At 42.6% G+C, this 23,734-nt stretch overlaps 1 protein-coding gene across 2 annotated transcripts in view; it reads left to right on the top strand.

Moving 5' to 3' along the window:
* Positions 1–23,734, top strand: part of Rxrg (retinoid X receptor, gamma) — a 43,925-nt gene that overhangs the window by 11,914 nt on the left and 8,277 nt on the right. Inside the window, exons 2-7 of one of the 2 annotated variants that reach the window (XM_013021764.1) lie at positions 2,663–2,910; positions 10,742–10,886; positions 15,168–15,347; positions 21,304–21,464; positions 21,590–21,719; positions 22,775–22,907. In XM_013021764.1, coding sequence (XP_012877218.1) covers positions 2,663–2,910; positions 10,742–10,886; positions 15,168–15,347; positions 21,304–21,464; positions 21,590–21,719; positions 22,775–22,907 — 997 coding nt within the window. Of the gene's footprint in view, positions 1–2,662; positions 2,911–10,741; positions 10,887–15,167; positions 15,348–21,303; positions 21,489–21,589; positions 21,720–22,774; positions 22,908–23,734 lie in introns of those variants that run through there. The other variant, XM_013021765.1, reaches the window with a different exon arrangement.

Below are 23,734 nucleotides of genomic sequence, written 5' to 3'. Positions count from 1 at the left end.
TAATACCTTGTTTTCTACATCTGTTAAAATGTAGAGCTTTGTACCAACCAAACAGGTATAAAATACCTTCCCGTCCAATCTCTTCCCAAATGTTGCTATGTGAAAGTATTTTGGACAATGTCAATGACAGTTCAAGTGTATGTAATATGTATTAGCAAACCACAGAGTAGTGTGTATGAGAAAGAGCCAAGGATTATGGATTGGGGTTCTATTGACGGGAACCAGAATTGTGAAGGGCAGGAGTCAAGAGGGGGAAGGGTGTGAATAGGCCCAGGTCAGAATCCATAGGGAAGCCAAGCATTTGATTGGGTAGGTAGGACTGTTGAGAGAAATTGCTAGAAGTCAGCCACACAGTGTAGGTTATAGAAGAGGTAGGATTACACTCCAGACCTGCTGTTTTTTTCCCCTGGCATCAAATGCGTATTCTCTTGGACAAAGTACTTGGTTTCTTTTTCTTTTTCTTTTTTTTTGTTGCAGTAAGAATTTTTTAAATTTTCTTGTAAAGATGCTGTACAGGGGGGTTACAGTTACATGAGTAAGGTAACGAGTACATTTCTTGTAGAACATTGTTACCCACTCCTTTTTCTCCCACAATCCCTTCCTCCTCCCCTACTCCTCACTCCCACATGTCCCCCTGAAGTTGTAAAGTTCACTTCTGACATAGCGTCTTCTGAGTATCATTGTTGCCATGGGTCATCCTTTGTCCTTGTTTCAGCATTTTGTTATTCTCCTTCCCTTTCCTAAATCAGATTAATGTATATATAAGACACAGGGTACCAGAATCAAAGACAGTGATTGCCAGGATAAACCAATTGAAAAAGAAAAATGAAATAAAATAAGAAGAAAGAACTAGATACAGTACATTGGCGATAACAGGTCAACAACCAAAAAAAAAAAAAAAAAGAAAAATTAAAAAGAAAGAAAAGAAAAAGAACAAAGACCTGTTGTTTCCATATCTTGGAGTTCACTTCAATTAGCATCATTTTGTATGGTCATATGTACATAGCGATTGAGTTATTATGATTTGTCTCCCAGGTTTTGCATCTGCAAAGTAGGAACAATAAGTGCCAGCCACCAAGTGGTGCTGATGAACTCTATATGTAAAGTGTTGACAACTCTGGCTTGTGCCAATTACTCAATAATATTAGCTCTTGTTGTTGTTGCTCAGCAGAGGAGATGACAGGAAAGTGTCAATTAAAGTCCTTTGGATGCCAGTCCCCTGCTGACCTTGTTCAGCAGCCTGTCTGAATTAACAGCCAAGCAGAGAAAGCATGTGGAAGTGCTCCTTAGACAAAGAACAAGCCAGGTGTCTGAATACTCTGCAGTTGTGAGGCTAAGGCACCATATCCCTCCACTCAAGAAAAGAAGCCACATTTCAATGAGGATTGTTCCCACTGTGGGGGAGACCAGAGTGGGACAGGACTGCATGCTACTCTCCCTAACTTCAAATAGTGGTCCCGCTCTGAGAAGTAGCAAAGCTTTGTATGACTCCTTTCCCATGGGTGAGCATTAACCATCATCAATGATTCATTCCAAGTTTCCATTTCTCTCTGAAGAGGGTTGCTAATGGGAGGATACCCTGGCATAGCAGCAAAGGGGTGGACACACCAAGCATTTGCTCCCTTGTTTGGCCAGTCAGAGAGACGGCAGGCTTGACATTTTACTTTTATTGGCTGAGGATGAGGTTGCTAAGCAACTTCCTTACCTTGGTAAAAATTCTGTACTTCTCAGTACCCAAGCTTGTCTTTCCTGTTTCTCAATAAGTATCTATCTCTTTCTTTCCACCCTCTCCTCTTTTTTGTGTTGGTCATGGGGCTTAAACTCTGGGCCTGAGCACTGACCTCTTCAGCTCAAGGCTAGTGCTCTACCACTTGAGCCACAGAGCCACTTCCGGTTTTCTGGTGGTTAATTGGAGATAAGAGTCTCACGGACTTTCCTGCCTGAGCTGGCTTTGAACCACAATCCTCAGATCTCAGCATCCTGAATAGCTAGGATTACAGGGGTGAGCCACTGGTGCCTGGCTCTCTCCTCTTCTTCCTGTTCACTTACACATTTTCTCTTTCATGTATGAGCACTCACATATATGTATACATTTTTCTTCTTCTTCTTCTTCTTCTTCTTCTTCCTCCTCCTCCTCCTCCTCCTCCTCCTCCTCTTCCTTTTACTTCTTCTTCTGTTTGGTAGTACTGGGGATTGAATTCAGGATCCTGCACTTGGTAGACAAGTGCTCTAGTATCTGATCCATACCTTCCAGCCTCTTTCTGTGTTGGTTCTTTTCAAGGTAGAGTATTGCTTTATGCCCAGGTTATCTTGGGCTGCCATCTTCCTATTTATACTTCTCTACATTGCTGGGGATGACAAATGAATATCACCATTGATTGAGATGGACTCTCTCAAATTCCTTTTTGCCTAGGTTGGCCTTGAACTCTGATCTGTGTTCTAGGCCAAACCTTCTCTCTTACGTATCCTTTGCTTGCCTTCACCAGCAGATCACCAGCATGATTTAGCTATGCACACCTGGGGTTCACAAGTGTGCAGGTGGTAAGCCCAAAGGGAAGGAAAAGATACTAGAAATGGAAGTCAAGTTGGAGTGGGCCTCTGTCCCTACAAGTACCACCTTCCTGCCTCCCGCAACCTGTCATCACCGGTGCTCTTCTTACAGGTGCCCCAGGCCACACTGGTTCCACGTCCATGAGTCCATCAGCAGCCTTGTCCACAGGGAAGCCAATGGATGGCCACCCCAGCTACACGGACACCCCCGTGAGTGCCCCACGGACTCTGAGTGCAGTAGGAACTCCCCTCAATGCCCTAGGCTCTCCATACCGAGTCATCACTTCAGCCATGGGCCCTCCCTCAGGCGCACTGGCAGCCCCACCAGGAATCAATTTGGTCGCCCCACCCAGCTCTCAGGTAGGTGTCCTTTCCCTCCAATGGTTCTACCATCTTTAGTGGCTTCCCCCAGATTACCTGAGGGGTAGACCTAACAGTTGGCAAGTGCTCGCTGTGTGGCAGCAGGAGACAGAATGTCTGCCAAGTGCCCTCAGACAGGGCCTCATTGCACTGTGCATGCTTTTAGCTGAGAAGTCCTGGGGAACTGGCCATGACTTGTGGCCCAAGAGACTTTACCCAAAGGAGATTCCCTGGTGGGCTGAATACTCTAGTTCTGGCTGTGATTTCAGTGTCTGTTAGTGGCAAGTGTGTCATCAACAAGTTGACCCTCTTTATTCTCCTGATTCCTATTGTGTATCAAAGCCATAGAGTACCATGTGCTTTTGTTAAGGGGATACGGAAATGATCAGGATGTTTTCTTTGCTCTCTAAGAGCTTTCAACTTATCTTTCAACTGGGAACAGACAGACATGGCACATAGATAAATATAGACTAAGACATCATAATACACACATGTTGGCTCTCATGGTAACTCAAGGGGGACTTTACCATAACCCTGAGTGCCTTCTGCTGTGTGCACACAGTAGACTTAGATTGCTGCTGTGAGTGCTATGAGACAGCAGAATACCATTTCTTTCCTCTAACAATGGCACACTGAGATCACTCTTCTTCCCCTCCTTGGAGTGGTTGGCTACTGCTAGAATAAGACCACGTAAAAAACGATTCGCAATTCACTGATGCTTACAAAAACAAGCATTCATCTCTGAGTTTGCAATAAACATTTGCCATCCAACTCACAAGTCTGTGACAAAGATGGCTGTGCTTCGGATGCTGGGTGAGCTGGTCTTAGCTTAAGGCTATCAGGAGTCTCTTTGTCATGTCACAGGCTGAAGCAGCAACATCTACTGGAGTTTGCTTTTCTCATGGTCTCTTACATGAGGGGAAAAGACCAAACCAAATTCACACACCCCAGTGAAGCCTCTGCCTCCCTCGTGGCTGAAGAAAACTGGGTAGCTAGTTCCAACAGCAATGATGGCTGGCAGGGAAATAGGCTGTGTTCATTCCTGTGGGATACACAAAGACTCAGCTCAAGCATATTTGGCATCAGAAGTGAATAATTTGGAACAATAATCCTACCTTCTATACCTCATTCTCTTCCTGTATAACAACCAGTCTGTGCTGCCCACACTAATAGCCTACTTCGGGGCAGAATTGGTAGTCTTTATGATGGTCAACTTGTTTGGGTAATGGGGTGCCCAGATATTTGGATAAACTTTATTCTGGGTGTTTCTGTGATGATATTTTGGGATAGGATTGACAATTAAATAGGTAGTGCCTACCTCAATGTGGTTAGACATCATTCAATCACCTGAAGGCTAGAATAGAACAAGTTCCCCATCCCAAATAAGGATGGTGTACCACCTGAGAGGTCATGGGGTTTTGTTTGTTTGTTTTTCTGCCTTTGGACTTGAAGTGGAACATTGACTTATCCTGGGTCTTGATCCTGCTGGCCTTCAGGGGTGTCAGCATTTTGGGGTCTCCAGTTTGTTAACTCATACTACAGATCTTTGGATTTGTCAGCCTCTGAATCCATGTGAGACAATTTCTCCTAGTAACTCCCCTAACCACCCCCAGGAATCTGGTGCAGGAAATACCACATTATGCAGAGAACTCATAATGAGGTAAGGTATGTGCTGTTCCAGATGCTGCAGCAAAACCTAAGGGCAGCAGAAGGGGACCTATGAAACAATCGCACAGAGACATGGGGACAGGCAGAGGTGGAATACATACATACATACATACATACATGCATTCATACATACATGCATATATATATATATATATATATACACATATATATGCCATTCTCACCCAGGTAGATTGGCAGAGCCAATGATATCTCATCTTTCACAATGTAAACAGTTTTTCTCATTCACTTTCTTTGCTGTGGAAAGATACCAGCAAGAAGTCAAAACCAGAAGATGATGTGGGGTCCTTGAAAAGGGCAAGAGTGTCATTTGAATGACCATGTTTGAGGACCTACTATGCATAGATGCCACCTGACACTGCCCTCGATTTTGGGGATAAACACCAAATACAGGTGGCAATTACATCCTAGCAGTCAAGATGAGCAAGAACCCAGAGAATAAACAAGTGAGATAACAGTCATTATATCGCTGGAGAAATGAACCAGGCTGAGGTGAGAGATAGTGGCAGTGCTTATGGGTAGGATGAGAACAGCCATCATCCCTCTGGGCTGCTTTTAGCAACCACACTGAAGTCAGACTGAGCCAGTAAATTCATCTCCACAGCCGTGTGAGTGGCAGGGCCGCTATTCCTGGACCGTATGTCTGTACAGAGGGATCGGGGTTGAAAGGGCAGCTGAAAGTTTTGGTCTTGGCCAACTGGGCTGTGTGCAGAGGCCAAGGCCAAGTTTGGCTTTTGGGAGCTATATTAAGCTTGCCAAGTGCTGGTCAAGCAGCCTCGGACACTGAACAGTATTCTGAGCTTCGGCTCCGGAACCACAGGGAATCAGAACTTTGCCCAACTTAACCAGATGACACAGAACAGAAGGACTTGGTGTTAGTCACTGGGACTTGGAGACTCTGTCATTTTGGAACAGATTATTCCTATACATCCTGCTTTCCCTGCCCCCTTCACCTTCAAGAGGGCCTCAAGCCAGAAGCTCCTTTTCATGACCTGGTGAGTACGATTTGTGCCTGGTGTGGGGTAGCAAGCAGGATCTCCCATTCAATGCCTTTGCATTTCTCCCTTTGAGCGTCTCTCTCTGCCCTTGTTGGGTTTTTTAGCTTCGGGAGGGAAGAAAATGGAACGACACTGTGCAGGCAGGGACCGTGTGACCTTTTGCAAACTACATTAGTTGGTTTCTGTTTGACTTTCCTTTTCTCTATTGGGTTACAGATACTTGTCCTCATGACCCTTAGGAATCTTTATGACCTGAAAAGGCTCTTGTTAAGGTGTATAGGCAGTGGTGGTCATACTGTCGTTATTAATAGTATTCTCAGGTGATAAGCATTATCTACCTAAATGATCACTAGCTCAGGTATATTGTATTATTGAAAGGTTCTACAGAATTTTGTTTCAGTAAGCATTCATTGGCCCTGGCACAGCTAGTCACTGGAGATACAAAAAATGTATATGATTCAGTTCTTACCTTGGGGAGCATCTAAGTGGAGTAATTTCCAAATACCAAATTCATGATTGGGGAATATATTTATGTACCTTTCAGATAAAATGATGTAGGCTACATATATGTGTGTATGTGTGTGTATGTTTGTGTGTGTGATACATTATATTTATCATATGCTATTTATTAGCTTGACTCTAAAGAGACACTACAAGTCTTTGGAATCTTTCTTCCTGATGTCCACTGACTGACCTCTAACCTCCTGACTCCTACAGACTAACCTGTCCCTGTTGATTTCTGCTTATATATTTATTTCCAGCTGAGTTATTATTCTCTGAATATGTTTATATTTTTATAGTAAATATTTTAATAAAAATTACCCATGTAGAATGAGATCTTAAATCGAATTTGATAATTAAAAACATGGAGTCATAAAGTCTTGTCTTCAAATGAAAGCATTTTTGGAAACCAATATGCATATTAAATAAATACAGATTTAGTTAAATGAGGCAGAGGGAATATGCAGTCTCAACTTTTACTGTCTCTGTCCTCTCTGTCTGTCTGTCTGTCTGTCTGTCTTTCTCTTCCTGTCTTCCCCTTTCCCACCTTCTACCACTTAGAACCACTGATAAGGGATTTCTATTAAGTGAAAGGATCTGATCAAGATCCCTCAGTACAGAAGGGGTGGAGAGAGGTCAAGGCCTACTGCTCCTCTGACAATGACCCTAACTAGATTTAAAGGTGCTACGTGTAGGTCTGCATCCCAGAGCAGAAGTGCTTACCCAAACCCTGGCCCTTGAGGGGACAATTTGAGCTGAAGACAGCTCTGAAATGTGGGACCCAATGTTCTGTGACGGCTCCAGAGGCATCCAGGAAGCATTTAGCCCTTGGCTGAGTGTGCCCAGGGAGCACAAGCCAATATGCGTCTATCCTGTTCTCAGGGTGCAGCAGCAGGTCAGACTGCCTGCTGAATTCTGGCTCTGAAGTGCCTATTTCAGCATAGCTGCCTCTAATGGACGAGATAGCCAGGGTTGGGAAATGCTGGGGCCAGGCAGCTAATAGGTTTGTATTCTGATAGCTGCCTTCCACCCCCTCTGTCGTTGTCTGAGCCCACACAAACCCTAAACCAGCTGGAGAAATAGTCAGAAGAGAGAACATCAACCCACCTGGCCTAGGCGCTCTGTGCCATCATCACCTGATGTCAGGAAGATCAGAATGTCTGACAGAGAGGGCTGCTGGCTCAGACCAAGGAGAAAGTACATGAAAGCCAGCCTGCCCCTCCAAAGCCTTTGGTCGAGGAGGTGAGGCAGGAAGCCATAAGTGCAGAGAGGACTGAGGCTCTCCTGCTAACCCCTGCCCCCTCCCACCCTCATCCTTACCCTCACCCTCTACCCCATTTCTTCTCCTACTGTGCAGAGAACATGTAGGTGGAGGAATGATAGCCAGGGTTGCAAGATCCTTGGAATCTAGCGCCAACTAGTCAGACCTGGCAAAGTACTTAACCTGGTGCCAGGGCAGGTGATTTGGCCTTGGGTGTCTCCTCCAATCTTTCCTGAGGCTGCTGCCACCTTATATCACCAAGGTAGAAATTCAAGAGCATTCTTTCTTATCCCAAAACCTCTAGTAGTTCTTTTCTGTCTCCCAAACTAAATCCATCCTGCTAGCCAGGGCATTGAACTTCCAGGCAACCTTTCAATCTCATCTACTACCCCAATCTTGAGCACTTCACACTAAAAGTACCTGGGCTTCCCTCCAGGTCTTTGTACTCAAAACCTTTTACCCACATCATTGATTGGCCCATCCAAATCCTTCCTCTGACTCTGTGTGTGTGTGTGTGTGTGTGTGTGTGTGTGTGTTTGTGTGATTCTTGAGGCTTGAACTCAGGGCCTGGGTATTGTCTCTGAGCTTTTGTGCTCAAGACTAGCATTCTACCACTTTGGACCACAGCTCCATTTCTGGATTTTTGGAAATTAATTGGAGATAAGAGCCTCATAGTCTTTTCCTGCATGGGCTGGCATTGAACCATGATCCTCATATCTGAGTAGCTAGGATTATAGGCATAAGCCACCAGTTCCTGGCTCCTACCTACTTCTTGCAAGCTGTTGGGTCCTAACTTAAGTGCCACTTCCTTCAGAAAGTCTTCCTTGATCTCTTAACAAGTGACCTTTCCTTTCTTAACTATCCTAGCTTACTTATATTTTCCCCATGCTTCCTCAAGGCTCTGTCTGAGTCTTCTTTCTTTCAGCATCACCATACTGTTTCTGAATGAACAAATGGCTAAACAAGTTAAGGCTCAATGTATATAAGAAAAATATAGGAAAAATACAGTGAGATTTTCTGAATAAGCTTCCCTAGATGGATGCACTGCCATAATTACTCTTTTGTGGTCACTAAGAGCTGACAACAGCAGAGCGGTGTCAGGCAAAAATGGTCCAAGTTCCCTGGAGCTAGTAGTGGTCACCTCCATGATCCTTCCCATGATCCTTCTTGTTCCTCTGAGGATCTGGTCAGCTAGAGAGTTCTCACTTGGGCTTGTCAAACCTCAATGATTATATTTTATGAGATGCATCCAAGTGTTGATTTCTATTGTGTTGAGGCAGTCAGGTAAAGCTATTGCCTAGAATTCATTCTGACAGAACTCAGCCCACAAACCAGTGCTTCTTAATCATTGCTATATGTTAGTGAGATCTGGTGAACTGAAAAAAAATCCCATTGTGAAGAGCCTTTCTTAGTCTGTCTGAGTGAGAACCACTTAGCCTGAGCACCGATATTCAGTTTTCTCAAAGCTCCTAGCCTGTTGGCATCCAAGTTGAGATCCACTATAGCACCTCAGAACAGAACAAAGCATTGGCTGCAAGTCCCCTGAGCCTTGTCTTAATTTCATGTGTCTCAGCTATCACATGTGCTTTCATCCGTGGTACAAATTATTATTACTATTTTTTTTTAGTTTCTGGTGACTGATTTCAAAACAAGGGGCTGAAGGCTGTGTTATTTTTTAAAGTTTTAATTTTTGTGCTGGTACTAAGGCTTGAATTCAAGACTCACACTCTTGCTCAGCTTTTTAATTTTTGTAAAGATACTGTACAGAGGGGTTATAGTTACATGAGTAAGGTAATGAGTCCATTTCCTATCGAGCATTGTTATCTTGCTTGGCTTTTTTGCTCAAGGATGACTCTCTACCACTTGAACTATACCTCCACTTCTGGCATTTTGCCAGTTAATTGCAGATAAGAGTCTTACATACTTCTCTGCCCAGTCTGGCTTCGAACAGTGATTCTTTGTTCTCATTTTCTCCAGTAGCTATGACTGCAAGCGTGAGCCACAGCACCCAACCTGTTTTTTGTGTATCTCTCTCAGTGTTTTACACAGAGCCCCTCTCACCTCCCATGCTCACTAAGTATTGACTTAGTGAATTGAAAAGCCAGTGGTTTTAGAAGGATTCCAAATCAAGTTCTATTAGAGTTCATGTTTTTATAGATGATTCCTTTAGTCTCAAAGACCTTCAATCAAGAGAAAAATCCTACCTTTGGTTCAGTTGGAGAATTACAGACACTGTGGTTTATCGAAAAGAATTCACAATTCAGATTGGTCTACAGGAAGTCCATGGTCCTCCCTTCAGCCCTCTGAGGTTTATGGATGCCTCTTCTGGACACACTGCTTTTATTTGAACTTTTTAAAAATAAGTATTCTTAATTGTTGTGTGTGTTATCATTATCTATTGAGACTGTAAGTCATTGAGGAATAGAAATAAACCTTCTAGGTTTTACATTCCCTTCTCAAAGCCTAGAATGTTCTATATCCCCATGGGCATGCAGAAGTATTTCTGATTGGATGCCTGCCTTGGCTGGTTTTCTCTTATGGAGGCAGAGCCGCAGCTTCTTGGTCAAGAGCACTGGGAGACGTGAGGGTAGAGTGGAGAGTAGATTGAAACTTGTAATCAGGGCTGCAAGCTTCACTTATTCAGCCACCCAACTCTACTACCTCCCCACTACTTGCTGGGCCCCTCGTCAGAAAACAGCAGACATAGTCTCTGGCTCTCCAGATTTCATGCTTTCATGAAAACATAATCTGTTCATTACAAACAAGTTCCCAAACACGACCTTTTGGCTCTGCTCAATTCTTGGTGCTACTGCAATTGGTTTGGGCATTCAATGGGCCCAAAGTCATGTGTATCTTTCTCTTCCATTTGATTGTGAATTCCTGGTGTACATTTTTATTTGCCTTCAGACCTCAAAACCTGGCGCAGCACTGGGAATTGTCTATTGATTAATAAATGGATTTGTGTTTTTTGCTAGGTTCACTCAGGCCTGAGGGCTGTAGCGTTTCTTGGAGCACTGCTAAGTTGGCACTCAGTAGTTGTTAAAAAGTTTTTAACAGGCACAGCTGACATTATTTTAGGTGCACCATTCTGGGATTTCTAGCTCAAGTAAACCTCATGAGTACAACAAATGAAAGCAGAGACTAATACAGATGTGTTGCATGCTAGGTGTTGGTTTTAGCTCCTAGAAATGAGTTCATTTCTCTTGGGTACCTTTTTCCTTGCCTTAAGTTTCAGGTCTTCCGTGCTTGGGATCTACTTCTTGATATAAAGCTTGTCTTTTCTCAAGTGCACCCTTGTTGCTATAGGCCTGAGGTGTTGGGTTTACCCTGGCTATACTTCACTGTGCCTGGCTATACTTCACTGTGCTTTGTTTTTGTGTTGCAGCTAAATGTGGTCAACAGTGTCAGCAGTTCTGAGGATATCAAGCCCTTACCCGGGCTTCCTGGGCTTGGAAACATGAATTACCCATCTACCAGCCCTGGGTCTCTGGTGAAACACATCTGCGCCATCTGTGGGGACAGATCCTCAGGTACAGGTCCATTTGTTCACTGCCCACTTGGGCACTTTGTGCTCAAAGACACGAAAATGGCCTTGAGAGTAGCCCACTGTGGACTCCGGGGTAAATTCCTGTAACTGGGCTGGGAACATGCCAACATAATGAACTTAGAATGTGATCTTTGGCTTCCAGGATTAGATTTATTAGAGTGACATTTGATATTGCATGTATCCAGCAAAGAGAAGCTGCAGTGATGATTAAATATTCCATAGAATATTTTCCTTAATTTTTATAAAAATATATATTGTTAAAAATTTTATTGTAAAGATGATGTATAGAGGTTACAGTTACATAAATCAGGTAATGAGTACATTTCCTTTTGAACAATGTCTATCACCCACTCCCTCATTCTCTCTCAGTTTTCTCCCTCCCATCTACTCTCACCCCAAGTGATATCATTCTAATATAGTGTCTAGTGGATATTACTGCTGAATATTACTGCTGAATCCTACAATTTCTGTGCTTCCCCTTCCCCTCCCCAAGCCAGATAGACTCATATACAAGACAAAGGGTACAGAAATGAAATACAGTTACTAAAGGGAATAAACCAAAGGAAAAAGTAAAGAAAAAAAAGAACCACAAAAACCTCTTGTTTCCATTTCTTGGAGTTCATTTCAATAAGCACCATTTTATATGGTCATATGCACATAGTTATTGAGTCCTTGTGATCCCCTCTTAAGAATACCCTTCTTTGGTCTCACTGTGTGCATGTTTTTGAGTGCTGTTTAATTAATTACATCCAAGAGTAATTATTTGTCTTTTACTATCTATTGAGTTTACTTGTAGATTTATAGGCAGATTCTAATTATTACAAATGAGGGAAACCATGCAGCCTATGTTTCTTGTAGCCAAAAGGGAACACTACTACACTGTTGGTAGTAATGTAAACTTGTTCAACCACTCTGGAAAGCAGTATGGAGGTTCTTTAAAAGACTAAACATAAGCTGGGTGCTGGTAGCTCATGCCTGTAACCCTAGCTACTCAGGAGGCTGAGATCTGAGGATCGTTGTTCAAAGCCAATCCAGGAGGAAAGTTCATTAGATCCTACCACCAGAAAACTGGAAGTGGTACTCTGGCTCAAGTGGTAGAGCACTCGCCTTGAGCTGAAGAGCTCAAGGACAGTGCCCAGGCCCAGAATTCAAGCCCTGTAACAACAACAACAACAACAAAAAGATCAAACATAGATCTCCCTATGACCTAGCATTTATCCAAATGACCACAAACCAGGCTATACTAAAGCCACTAGCACAACCATGTTCATTGCAGCATTGTTTACCATAGCTAAGATGTAGAATCAACCCTGATGCCCCTCAGTGGATGAATGGATCAAGAATTCTATGCTTCCATCAGAAAGAATGGCATTGCCCATTCAGAAGGAAATCAAAAGACTTGGAAAAAATTATATTAAGTGAAGTAAGCCAGACCCAAAGAAACTGAAAGTATTTTTATAATTATAAAATATACTGAATATTTATGAAAAGAAAACAATAAAAATTTGGGAGCACCACTAAGGTACAAAGGAAAAGTGAAAATTTACCCATAACATCCCCAAGATAAACCCTTCACCATATCTTCTTTAACAACATTATAAAATTTTAATATTCTTTTATCAGTACAAAGATGTTTTCACTGATTTATCTTCTTTCAGCTTCTTTTGACCCTCCCTTCCTCTACAGTTTTTCCTCTCCTTATTCCCCCCTTCTTTGCCAGTTTTAAACATTTGAATCTCTGATTTTGATTATTTGAAGAATAAGAAGGCCGGGCATAGTGATGCATGCTTGTGATCCTAGAACTTAGGAGGCAAAGACAGGAGGTTCATGAATTTGAATCCAGCCTGGGCTACACAACAAGCTACTGGAGAAAGAAGGGGAGGAGAAAAGAAGAAAAAAGGAAAAGAAAATGAAGAGGAAGAGGAGAAAGTCAAGGAGGAGGTGGAGGAGGAAGAGGAAAGGATTCTTTTCTGTAGCTGTCCATGATGGCTGACTCACTCTCTAATTATCATTAAAACTGCTACAAAAGCCAGGCACCAGTGGCTCACATAGCTACTCAGGAGGCTGAGATCTGAAGATTGTGGTTCAAAGCCAGCCTAGGGAGAAAAGACCCTTGAGACTCTTATCTCCAATGAACCACTCAAAAAAGCCAGAAGTGGCACTGTGATAGAGTGATAGCCTTGAGCACAAAGAGGCTCAGGAATAGCACCTTGGCCCTGAGTTCAAGCCCACAACCACCACCAACAACAACAACAAAAACTGGTTCTTCCATTGGAAATTCCAGATACCTGGAACTTATCTTCATGGCCAATGTTTGCTTGTTCCCACAAAGTCATTACTAATCTTGTCAAATCTTACCATAATAGAATGGTGCCTAGCAAAACATAATTCTCTGCCACAGTTATTCTAGATGAAGGTGTGATAGGGTCATACATCTGTAGCAAAGCCATGAAATGACTGAGTTATACATTCGACAAGTTGTCAGCATCAAATATTTCAGAGCTGAGAGCATTAAGTTCTTTGGGCCCAAGATAACAATTCCATATTTATCTTCACAGTAAATTCAGGAAATTAGTGTATTCACTCATTAGGTACAGGCTAGCTTTTTTATCAGTCAGGCTATCTCTAGCCACTATTTCATCATAGAGTGGCCTCCTCGGAAATGTAAGCTCTAAGGTACAGATAGCTACATTTGCCATTTCTCAGAGACTTCAGTGCATTTTGCTATCAATCTAAATGAAATAGATTAGAAAGTCATGTCAGCTCTGTGCCTAAATAGCAACACATTTTATTCATATATAAAAATCAAACCTAAATACATTTTTTATTTTGATAAACATTATTCTAGCAGATCATATGCACAAAGGTATTGAGCCTTTTTGATCCTTTCCTAAGAATAGCTTCCTTAGGTCTCACCGTGGAATGTTTATAGTCCCATATAATCCAAAATACATTTTAAAAGATCTTCTTATGTATTTTTTTAGTTCTATAATTTCAATTAACTGAGCACAGCCACCTTGCATACAGTTTTTTTTGTTTGTTTTTTGTTTTTAAAATTTTTTTGGTGGGGGTCCAGTCGTGGGGTCTGAACTCTGGGCCTGGGCGCTGTCCCTCAGCTCTTCAGCTCAAGGCTAGTGCTCTACCACTTGAGCCACAGCGCCACTTCCGGCTTTTTTCTTTTTGCTTATGTGGTGCTGAGGAATCGAACCCAGGGCCTCAGGCATGCAAGGCAAGCACTCTACCACTGAGCCACCTTCCCAGCCCTTGCATACAGTTTTGCTTAGAGTACTGAGATTGAATCATGATACCTAGCGCTGGGAGTCGAGGGTTGCATGTTGGCTCTCCTGTCATTAATCATTTCTGCTTGGGGTAGTTGCAGGTCATAAAAGCAATGCAAATTATTCGAGATAAAGAAAAAATGCCTTCTATCACACCTTTATATCCTATCTCAATATCAGGTATCATATTATGTTATAAGATCATGTACTAATTTGTTTCATCAACAGGCAATCGCACTTAAAAATTCTTAAGTCAGGATGCTGCTCATAATTTATGGTGAAGGATAATAATTTTAAGTGTATTTCCTAAGATCTCCACCTCAATTTTAGAGAAACATTAGTTAAACTTAAGCATTTTTCCTGTTAGGTAATATATGATAAGAAAACATTTTTTTAAATTCATATACACTAACGTTTTTTGTGTGTGTGCCAATACTGGGACTTGAACTCGGGGCCTGTGTGTGTTCTTTAGCTTTTTTTGGTCAAGGCTGGTGTTCTACTACTTGAGCTCCATGTCTAGCCTTTTGTTGGTTAGTTGGCACTAAGAATCTCACAGACTTTCCTGCCTGGGCTAGCTCAAATTACAATCCTCAGATCTCAGCCTCTTGAGTAGGTAGGAATGTAGGCATGAGCCACTGATAATGCCTGGTTACACTAAGATCTTGAATTGAGGTAGGGCATTTGCTTAGGCCAAGTCTGAGGGTTATCTTGATGAAAATAATGTAAATAAAATCTTAGGTCAGGAATTCTCTGATGATGTTGTGTGGAGTTGGAGAAAGACCCAAAGAGATGTATATTTACTGTCTTAGCTTGGTTTCTGTGATCTCTCCTTGCATTCCTTTGCTAATTAATATTTTCAGTCTATACCAGGACCCAGGGCATGTACCTATTTCCTGGGGGAGGAGGAGAGGAGAATCAAAGGATTGTTTGAATGACAGATCCAGAGAAACTGAACCACTTATGGAATGTTCTTTTCTTTTACCCAGGAAAGCACTACGGGGTATACAGCTGTGAGGGTTGCAAAGGGTTCTTCAAGAGAACCATAAGGAAAGATCTGATCTACACCTGTCGGGATAATAAAGATTGCCTCATCGACAAGCGCCAGCGCAACCGCTGCCAATACTGTCGCTATCAGAAGTGCCTTGTCATGGGCATGAAGCGGGAAGGTAAGACAAGACACCTGTCAAGTGTGGGCTCAAGGGAGAGCCAGTTACACTGTATAGGAAAAAGCCTCACTGCATTGGACTGCAGGGAAGGGAGAGGCCTGATGGGAGGTTGGGATGCCTTGGGTACCATGATTTTTCAAGGAAAGATCTATCTCTGGAGCACAGAATGCAAGAGGTACCCCCTCATCACTGCCTCCAGACACTGGGCCCCATTACTGGGCCCTCTCCTTTTTTGTCATTTTTTCCCAATCACTAGGCAGCAAGTCTCAGAGTTGAGGTTTCCGAGTGCCATACTCTGCTCTGCTAAGAGAATGCTAGACTGGCCTTCTCCTCTGGTCTCCTTCTGTGGTTCCCTCCATGTTGTTTAAGGACTATTGGCATTTCCAGGTCTGACAACCTAGTCTTATTCACAGACACCCTCCTTGTGCATTTCAGTGTTACATCTCTTAATTTATAGTGTAGCTAAGAGGGGTGTTGGAGTATCTGAGAAAAACAAATCTGAAAGTGCTTTTGGTTTCATCTTTAAAGATGGAAAAGCCATTCCCTTAAGTAACACAAATAAACTGACACAGGCAGTAAATTAACTAGAAGACTTGAGCAGGTTTGTGATGTTAGTGGTGAATCTTAATAGACTGTAGTAAAAGGCAGTCAAATCCCTGAAAACAGAGAAGAGGGGTTGAGTTAGCCCTGAGGTGCTTGCTGGGAGAAAGGGGAGTTTACGGTGAGAGTCAGTGATGGTAAAGGTCATTGAGCCTGAGGTATAGGGGAATGTCATCCACAAAGAAGCATGGTGACTGAAGAAGGGCCCAAAGAAAGATAGAAAACTAGACCTGAGGAGTGGGGCAAGAGGAAGGAAGAGGTGAGGGATGAGGAGGAGGAAGTAGAGGTGTAAGAAGAAAGAAGTAGAGGAGGAAGAAGAGGTTGAGGAGGAAGGACAGGAGGAGGAGATGGAGGACAGGATGAAGCTTCTAAAAATGACTAATTCATTGTTGAGTAACATGTACTTATGTCATATTTATCATAACAGGGGCTGATGATCTTGCAGGTTAGAGTTTACACTATGAAATATCATAATTACATTGGAAACTTCTTTCTGGCTAGATAGAATTAATATCTCTCAGAGTCTTCTCCATCATGATTGTCACAATACATGATGTTAATGGCCACAAGACACATCCCCCATCGGCAAGCACATGATGGATGCAGAGTTATGTTATTCCTCCTAGAACAAGTCAGGAGCTGGTGGCTCAGGCCTGTAATCCTAGCTACTGGGGAGGGCGGGGAGAGGAGAAGGTGGGCGGAGGAGCTGAGATCACAGTTTGAGCCAGCACCAGCAGGAAAGTCTGTGAGACTCTTATCCCTAATTAACCAGTAAAAAGCCAGAAGTGATGGCGTGGCTCAAGTGGTAGAGTGCTAACCTTGAGAATAAAAGCTCACCTAAAACAAGAAACAAAACAATTTTTATTAAGCATAAAATATTGAATTAAGGCCGGGTGCCAGTGGCTCACGCCTGTAATCCTAGCTACTCAGGAGGCTGAGATCTGAGGATTGCAGTTCAAAGCTAGCCAGGCAGGAAAGTCCGTGAGACTCTTATCTCCAATTAACCACCAGAAAACCAGGAGTGGTGCTGTGGCTCAAGTGGTAGAGTGCCTTGAGCTGAAGAGCTCAGGGACAGGGCCTAGGCCCAGAGTTCAAGCCCTACCACTGACAAAAAATTGAATTAAAGGAAGGTAAATGGCCTTGTTTAGAGACAGTTTCTTCTCTTTCAGCTAGTCTCTTCCATCTGTAAAAACTCAAACTGAATATTCCCCAGGTCAGTTAGGATCAGAGTGAACAACAGGTCCATTGAAGGTTCTCTCATTAAAAAGAAGAAGAAGAAAAAAAGAAAACCAACAACAATAAGTATCAGTGGCTCATACCTGTAATCCTAGCTACTTTGGAGGCTGAGTTTGAAAGGATTGTGGTTTAAGGCCAGCATGGGCAGAAAAGTCTGAAAGATCCCTTCTCAACCAAGACCTAGTCATGGTGGCAGGCATCTATTGTCCTATCTACCACAGGAAGAGTAAAATAGGCAGATCTTGATCCAAAGACATGCCTAGAAAGAGGGAGACCCCATCTCAAAATTAACCTGGTCAAAACAGATTGGATGTGTGGCTCAGTGGTAGAGTGTCTTACTGAGTAAGCATGTAGCTGTGAGTTCAAATCCCAATACTACTAAAAAAAACGTTAGCCAAGCAGGGATATGTGAAATGTAAGAGACTGATTTAAAATTTTTTTTAATTTTACATTTATTTATTTTTTTATTGTGAAAATACTGTACAGAGGGGTTACAATTACATGGGCAAGATAATGGGTACATTTCTTATCAAGCATTGCAGCCTACTCCTTTGTTTCCCCTTCCCATCCTCCCCCCAGCCCCCAGTCAATCCTCCCCCCCCCAAAGTTGTAAAGTTCGTTTTTGACATAACGACTTGTACATCTCATTGTTGCAATGGATCCACCTGTATCCCTATTTAAACGATTTGTTTTTCCCCTCCCCCCCCAAATTATACCAACATCAAATACAGTGAAAGCAGGGGTTATACCATGGGGGAGGGACATACAAAGCAACAAAGAAATAATCTTATGTGTTAGAAACAATCACTTGAAAGAAAAAAAAACATTTGAATACATATCTTAGGGTTCATTTAAGAGACTGATATTTAAACCTAGTATTTAATACCTGGATAAGAAATTGGGCCCAGGTTCTGCTTCTATATGTTTTAAAAGAACATGGAGCACAGTAATGCCAAAAAAGCTATAAAAAGAGGAGAGGAAAGAAGCACTCAGAGAACTTTCTATGGGAGTTGTGTGCAGAGAAACCCGTCGGTTTCGCCACTCTCATTTCTGGCCTTGATGTACAGAACCAGGGGCTCATTTTGGACTTTTCCTTGAGGACAAAAATACCCACAAAATTCTCAGATATACAATGATAAAGCCTGGAATGTATCCCAATAGCAGGAGTTAGGATTTGGATAGGTTCTGAATTTGATAAGCTGGACACCACGACTCTTTCAGTATATATAATCAACATTTTCTCTTCTTTGATATCACACACCTACTTCCTGAAAGAAGAAATAGAGGTTCAGAGAGGCTGGAGGTCTACCAATGTTTATATAGCAAATGAATGGCAGCACTGGGACAGAACTGAGACCCTCTAAATCCCAAACCACTTCAGAAATTCTGAAGAAGCTACTGTCATGACCACTCATTGTAGAGGTACAGTTTCAAGAGAAGAGAATAGGTTGTCTTGGAGACCATTTATAAGCAGCATTCATATCCTTATGAGCCCTGGATGATATTATTATTATTATCATTATTGTAAGGGTGATGTACAGAGGGATTACACTTACATAGATAGGGTAATGAATACATTTCTTTTTTAAACAGTGTCACCTCTTCCATCATATTCTCCCAGTTTTTCCCCTCCTGACTCTTTCTCCCCACAGGTTGTATAATTCATTTTCAACATAGTGTCTAGTGAGTATCACTGCTGCATTAGTTCACCCTTTGTCCCACCGTTTCTGTGCTCCCCCTTACCATCCCCAAATCAGACAAACTTACATACAAGACACAAGGTACAGAAATCAAAACAGCAACAAAGGAGGGAAAAAAATCCCCAAACCAAAACCAAAATCAAAATAACAAAAAAAACTTTTGTTTTCATTTCTTGGAGTTTGTTTCGATAAATATCATTTTATATGATCATATGCACATAATTATTGAGCCTTTGTGATCCTCTCCTAAGAATATCCTCCTTTGGTTTCACTGTGTGAATGTTTAGAGTCCTGTTTAATTTATCATGTCCATGTGTGATTTTTTTTGTCTTCTACCACCTGGATGGTCTTTGTCAATGTGACTAGAGCCTGAGAGGGAGCACAGGATATTTAGAGGTAGATTGGGGAGGCAGCCAGCCGGGGTCTATGAATCCACCTCATCATGCTTCAGCTCTTGGCCTGCAATAGGCTACCCAGATGCTCTGTGATGTCAAATGCCCCAGAGGGAACTATGAAATATGATAAGGAAATGTACTTTGAAATATGATCATTTTTATAAAGAGTTGAGCATAACTTCTGATACAGAAAGAGCTTTATAAATGTAGGCTATTGTAATACCTACATAGAGGACTGTCAGTAACAGATACGAATCTCCTCATTCATGACAGTAAGCTCTATAATAAAAAGGAAAAGTGAATAGCCCACGTCCACCCTACTAATGGCAAAATAAGAATTAGAATCTAATTTCTTGAAGCTGTTATTTTCTTTGAAGGTTGAAGGTTATTTTCCTCAAGTTTGACAAGCCTATAGAAGAAATTGAAAACCACCACAGGAACTTAACTTAGTTTGCTTCTCCTGTTTTTAAAATAGAACCCAATTAATTTACTTTTAATATTAGAATTTTTTGTGCCAGTCTTGGGACTTGGACTCAGGGCCTGGACATAGTCCCTGAGTTTCTGTGCTCAAGGCTGGCACTTACCATTTGTGGACTTATTTGTATTTTTTGTGACTAATTGGAGATAAGAGTCTCAGACTTTCCTGTCTGGTCTGGCTTTGAATCAGGATCCTCTGATCTCAGACTCCTGAGTAGGTAGGACAGGCATGAGCTACCAGCATCCAGCTTACAGCAACATTTTGAAAACGTTTTCTTTGTCCCCCGCCCCTGCAAGGACATGCCCTTTGCTTTTTTCTCTTCTCTGTTCTCTCGTTTCTTCTTTTTCTTACTATCTTGTTTCCTTCCTTCTTTGCTTTCTTCCTTTCCTTTCGGCCTTCCTATGTTCCTTTGATTCCTTCCAGCCTCAGAATGCCATTGTGTGGAGGCTCTAGAGGATGGTGATAGTGGCTTTTAGTCCTACCTTTCTCTGCCCTTGAGAGGTCAATGCTGTCACTTGCATGATTGCAATTCCAGTCCCTGTGAAGCCCTGTGGCTTCATTTCCCGCAACCCCCACCCAAGAGTGAAAGGAGCTTTCTGTGAGTGGACTGCAGGTAGGAAGGGAGAGGAGGTGCTAGTGAAGGAGCTGTCACTGACTTCCAGTTTAGTCAGCTGCTTATAGTGGAATGTGCTCCACTCTTGGGACATAAAATCTATGCTCTAATGTGGAATTCTACTTACTGATGCTGCACCTAAGCTGAAATCATGGCTTCTAAGATGATAGGAATGAGTCCAGTAGTAGGAAGGTAATCCTGGGGACCAGGGACTGCCTTTCATCCTAATATACAGACCTAAGGGTTCTTTAAGCTAGAGTGAACCTCGAGGAAAACCTCAAAGTTTGTGGGAGGCTGATGTCATTCAGCCTACACCTTTGCCTGTGTGCCCTCCCCCACTCTTAAAGTCAGTGGCTGATTCTGAAATGTCATCTAGGTGACATCTCTCCGCCCCTTCACTTACTAAATCCCCACAGCCAGCTCCCTGAAGATGTTTCCTGACAAGTTGGATCAGGCAATGCTGTGATGAGCTGGGACAGGAGGGGCAGACCTAATGGGACGTGAATACCAAGGATGATACATAGGATCTGACAGAGGAAGCTTTTACAGCAACATGCTTGCTCTCAAACTATTGTATGCTTACAACTTATCAGAGGTCCCAGAAAGAGGAAGAATGAGGGAGAATGTAGGAACAGCAGGAGGTTTGGTTCTTCCAGAGAGAGTTTATAATGAAAGTTTATGAAACCTCACAATGCAAACTTAGCACAGTCTCCACCATGCATTAGCAATGTATGAACTAAATAGTCATATCATTCTGGGGAGGCATAAGCATATTGCTTTCCTTGTTTCATTTCTCACCATCACAGTATTCCATGTTTTGTACTCTGATTATTCCATTGTGCACAAGTGGAATTGAGGCTTAGGTAGGGTCACTAAATTTCCCACACTTGTCCTGGGCATTTTGGTAATGTCTGTATGTCCTGCTGTCTATCAGCGGTACAAGAAGAAAGACAGAGGAGTCGGGAGCGAGCTGAGAGTGAGGCAGAATGTACCAGTGGTGGCCATGAAGACATGCCTGTGGAGAGGATTCTAGAAGCCGAACTTGCAGTGGAACCAAAGACAGAATCCTATGGAGACATGAACATGGAGAACTCAGTATGTGGGATTAGAGCTCCATCCGTCTTCCATTTCTTGGTTGGGGCTGGAGATGGGGGGGGGGGGAGAGTGTATCTGGAGTCCTAGAATCTGTCTCTCACCATTGTTTGTTCCATTTTATTCAGACAAATGACCCTGTTACCAACATATGTCATGCTGCTGATAAGCAGCTTTTCACCCTTGTTGAATGGGCCAAGCGCATTCCTCATTTCTCTGACCTCACCTTGGAAGACCAGGTTATTCTGCTACGGGCAGGTAAACCATACCAGGTTCTTTTGTTCTTGGAAACTATCCTCTATGCTGCCATTTTGAAATTGCCATTGGGATTCTACAATAAGCAATTAAATTGAGCTGAAACCCAGCTGAGCTGTGTAGCATGTCAACAATGATTACTCTCTCTGAAGAAGGGTGTTTTTTATTTTACTTGTACTCTCTTTACGTTTGGATGGCCCCCTCCTCCCCCAAAAATCTTTCATTGCCAAATAAGCCATTGTTTTATTTGTTCATGGAGGAGTGGGATTCTTTCCATGCAAACATGACACTTTTGTATTATAATTTGCATTGAATTTTCAAAGACTTTTACATCATTTTCATTGAAGATAATTTAAAGCAGGGCTTTGTTATCATAGCGAAATTGGCAAATGGATAGAGTTCCATCTCACAGGTAAGATAAGAAAGCCAGAGACTTTCTCAGCTTATCCTATAGAGACTTCAAGATCTCGTCCAATTTTAAGATTGTATGTGCTACATTCTCTCTTGCCTCCCATTTCTGGGCCACTATGCAGTCTGTTGACATCAGCCATATCTCCTCTCCATCATTGGGGAAATTTCATGAAGCTTGGCTGAGCGGTGGGGACCAGTTCACTCACTCATTCCCATTAGCTGAGTCAACTGGATATCGACTGAAAGCTGTTGACCACCCTGGGTGTTACTGTAACACCAAAGAAAGAAAACTAGGTTGTCAGGTCCTGGGGACAGAGCTTCAGGGAGTGTTCACTTTATCCACCATGGCAGCTAATATAGTAACTATTAGCTGGCAAAATTTCAATCTGTATTTGTTGACTGGTGAGGAAAAGAAAAAGTCCTTGTCCTCAGGCTGTCATTTTGGTCTATATCAGAGACACTGGGAGATGGATAGCAAAGTCAGGTTTCTTCTTTGTTTCTGTGTTTTCTTGAGCAAAGGTCTTAACCACCTTCGATTTCCAATTCTGCCTTTATTCCATGAGTTAACAAACATACCTTGGATGGAGAATAATGAAGCAGGAATGAAGTGGGTGTTTTCCCTCAAGGCCTGCTCTCTCTGCTCACAGGGTGGAATGAACTGCTGATTGCCTCCTTCTCCCACCGCTCAGTCTCTGTGCAGGATGGCATCCTGCTGGCCACAGGTCTCCATGTCCATCGAAGCAGTGCTCACAGCGCTGGAGTGGGCTCCATCTTTGACAGGTGTCTCCCTTATGCTTTCAGTGTGTGTGTGTGTGTGTGTGTGCGTGTGTGTGCGTGTGTGTGTGTGTGTGTGTGTGTGTCGGGGTGGGGGAGAGGATGAATTCAAATGTGGTCATAGACCTGTAAGAAAGACTGGGATGGAGGACAGGCAGCCTCAATAGATGCATATGACTATGTAGAGACCCTTAAGCACATGAAGCATACACTTGAGGAAGAAGAAAGGGATTAAAAGAAAGACTGAGACTACAATAAAATGGATACAGTCAGAGGCCAGTATCATTGGTGGGAAAATGGAAGATCCTGTTTTTCTAAAGAGGAGGCTGGATGATTGACATGATCTAGTAAACTGGGGATAGGGAAATGAAATGCTTATCCTGGGGGACAAGAATAAGAGAAAGATTCCACATGTATCTTCAAGAGATTGTGCAAGCTAGGCTGAGGTTTATAGTGGAGTCTGTAAACCCCTGGGGGAGGTCTATAGCAGAACTACACCCCTGTCAATCAAACAGTGACACCTGGACAGAGGTTCCATGCTTTCAATGGTGCCAAAGGAAAATGAGTAGATTAGTGGTTGGAGGTGAGAAAATGGAGAGCTGAGAAAGTTGAAAATAGTTTGTCCAATTCCCAGGCCACAGGGTCCTTTCTTCCTCCATCATAAATGGTCCTTTGGGGGTCACATTCATGACCATGTAAGGGATGTCTACTTCTTCCCTGTTTTTTCTCATACTGGCTTCCAACATGATCTTTAAAACTTGCCCTATTGCTGAATATTGTCTCCCTGTGGTTCTTGTAGACTTTCAGTGTACTAGCCTTGCATTGTCCATTGC

Source organism: Dipodomys ordii, unplaced genomic scaffold (genome assembly GCF_000151885.1).
Source record: "Dipodomys ordii isolate 6190 unplaced genomic scaffold, Dord_2.0 Scaffold57, whole genome shotgun sequence".
In the NCBI taxonomy this organism is placed as follows: domain Eukaryota; kingdom Metazoa; phylum Chordata; class Mammalia; order Rodentia; family Heteromyidae; genus Dipodomys; species Dipodomys ordii.
The sequence above is the reverse complement of the archived record's forward strand: the minus strand, read 5'-3'. Positions and strand labels throughout refer to the sequence as shown.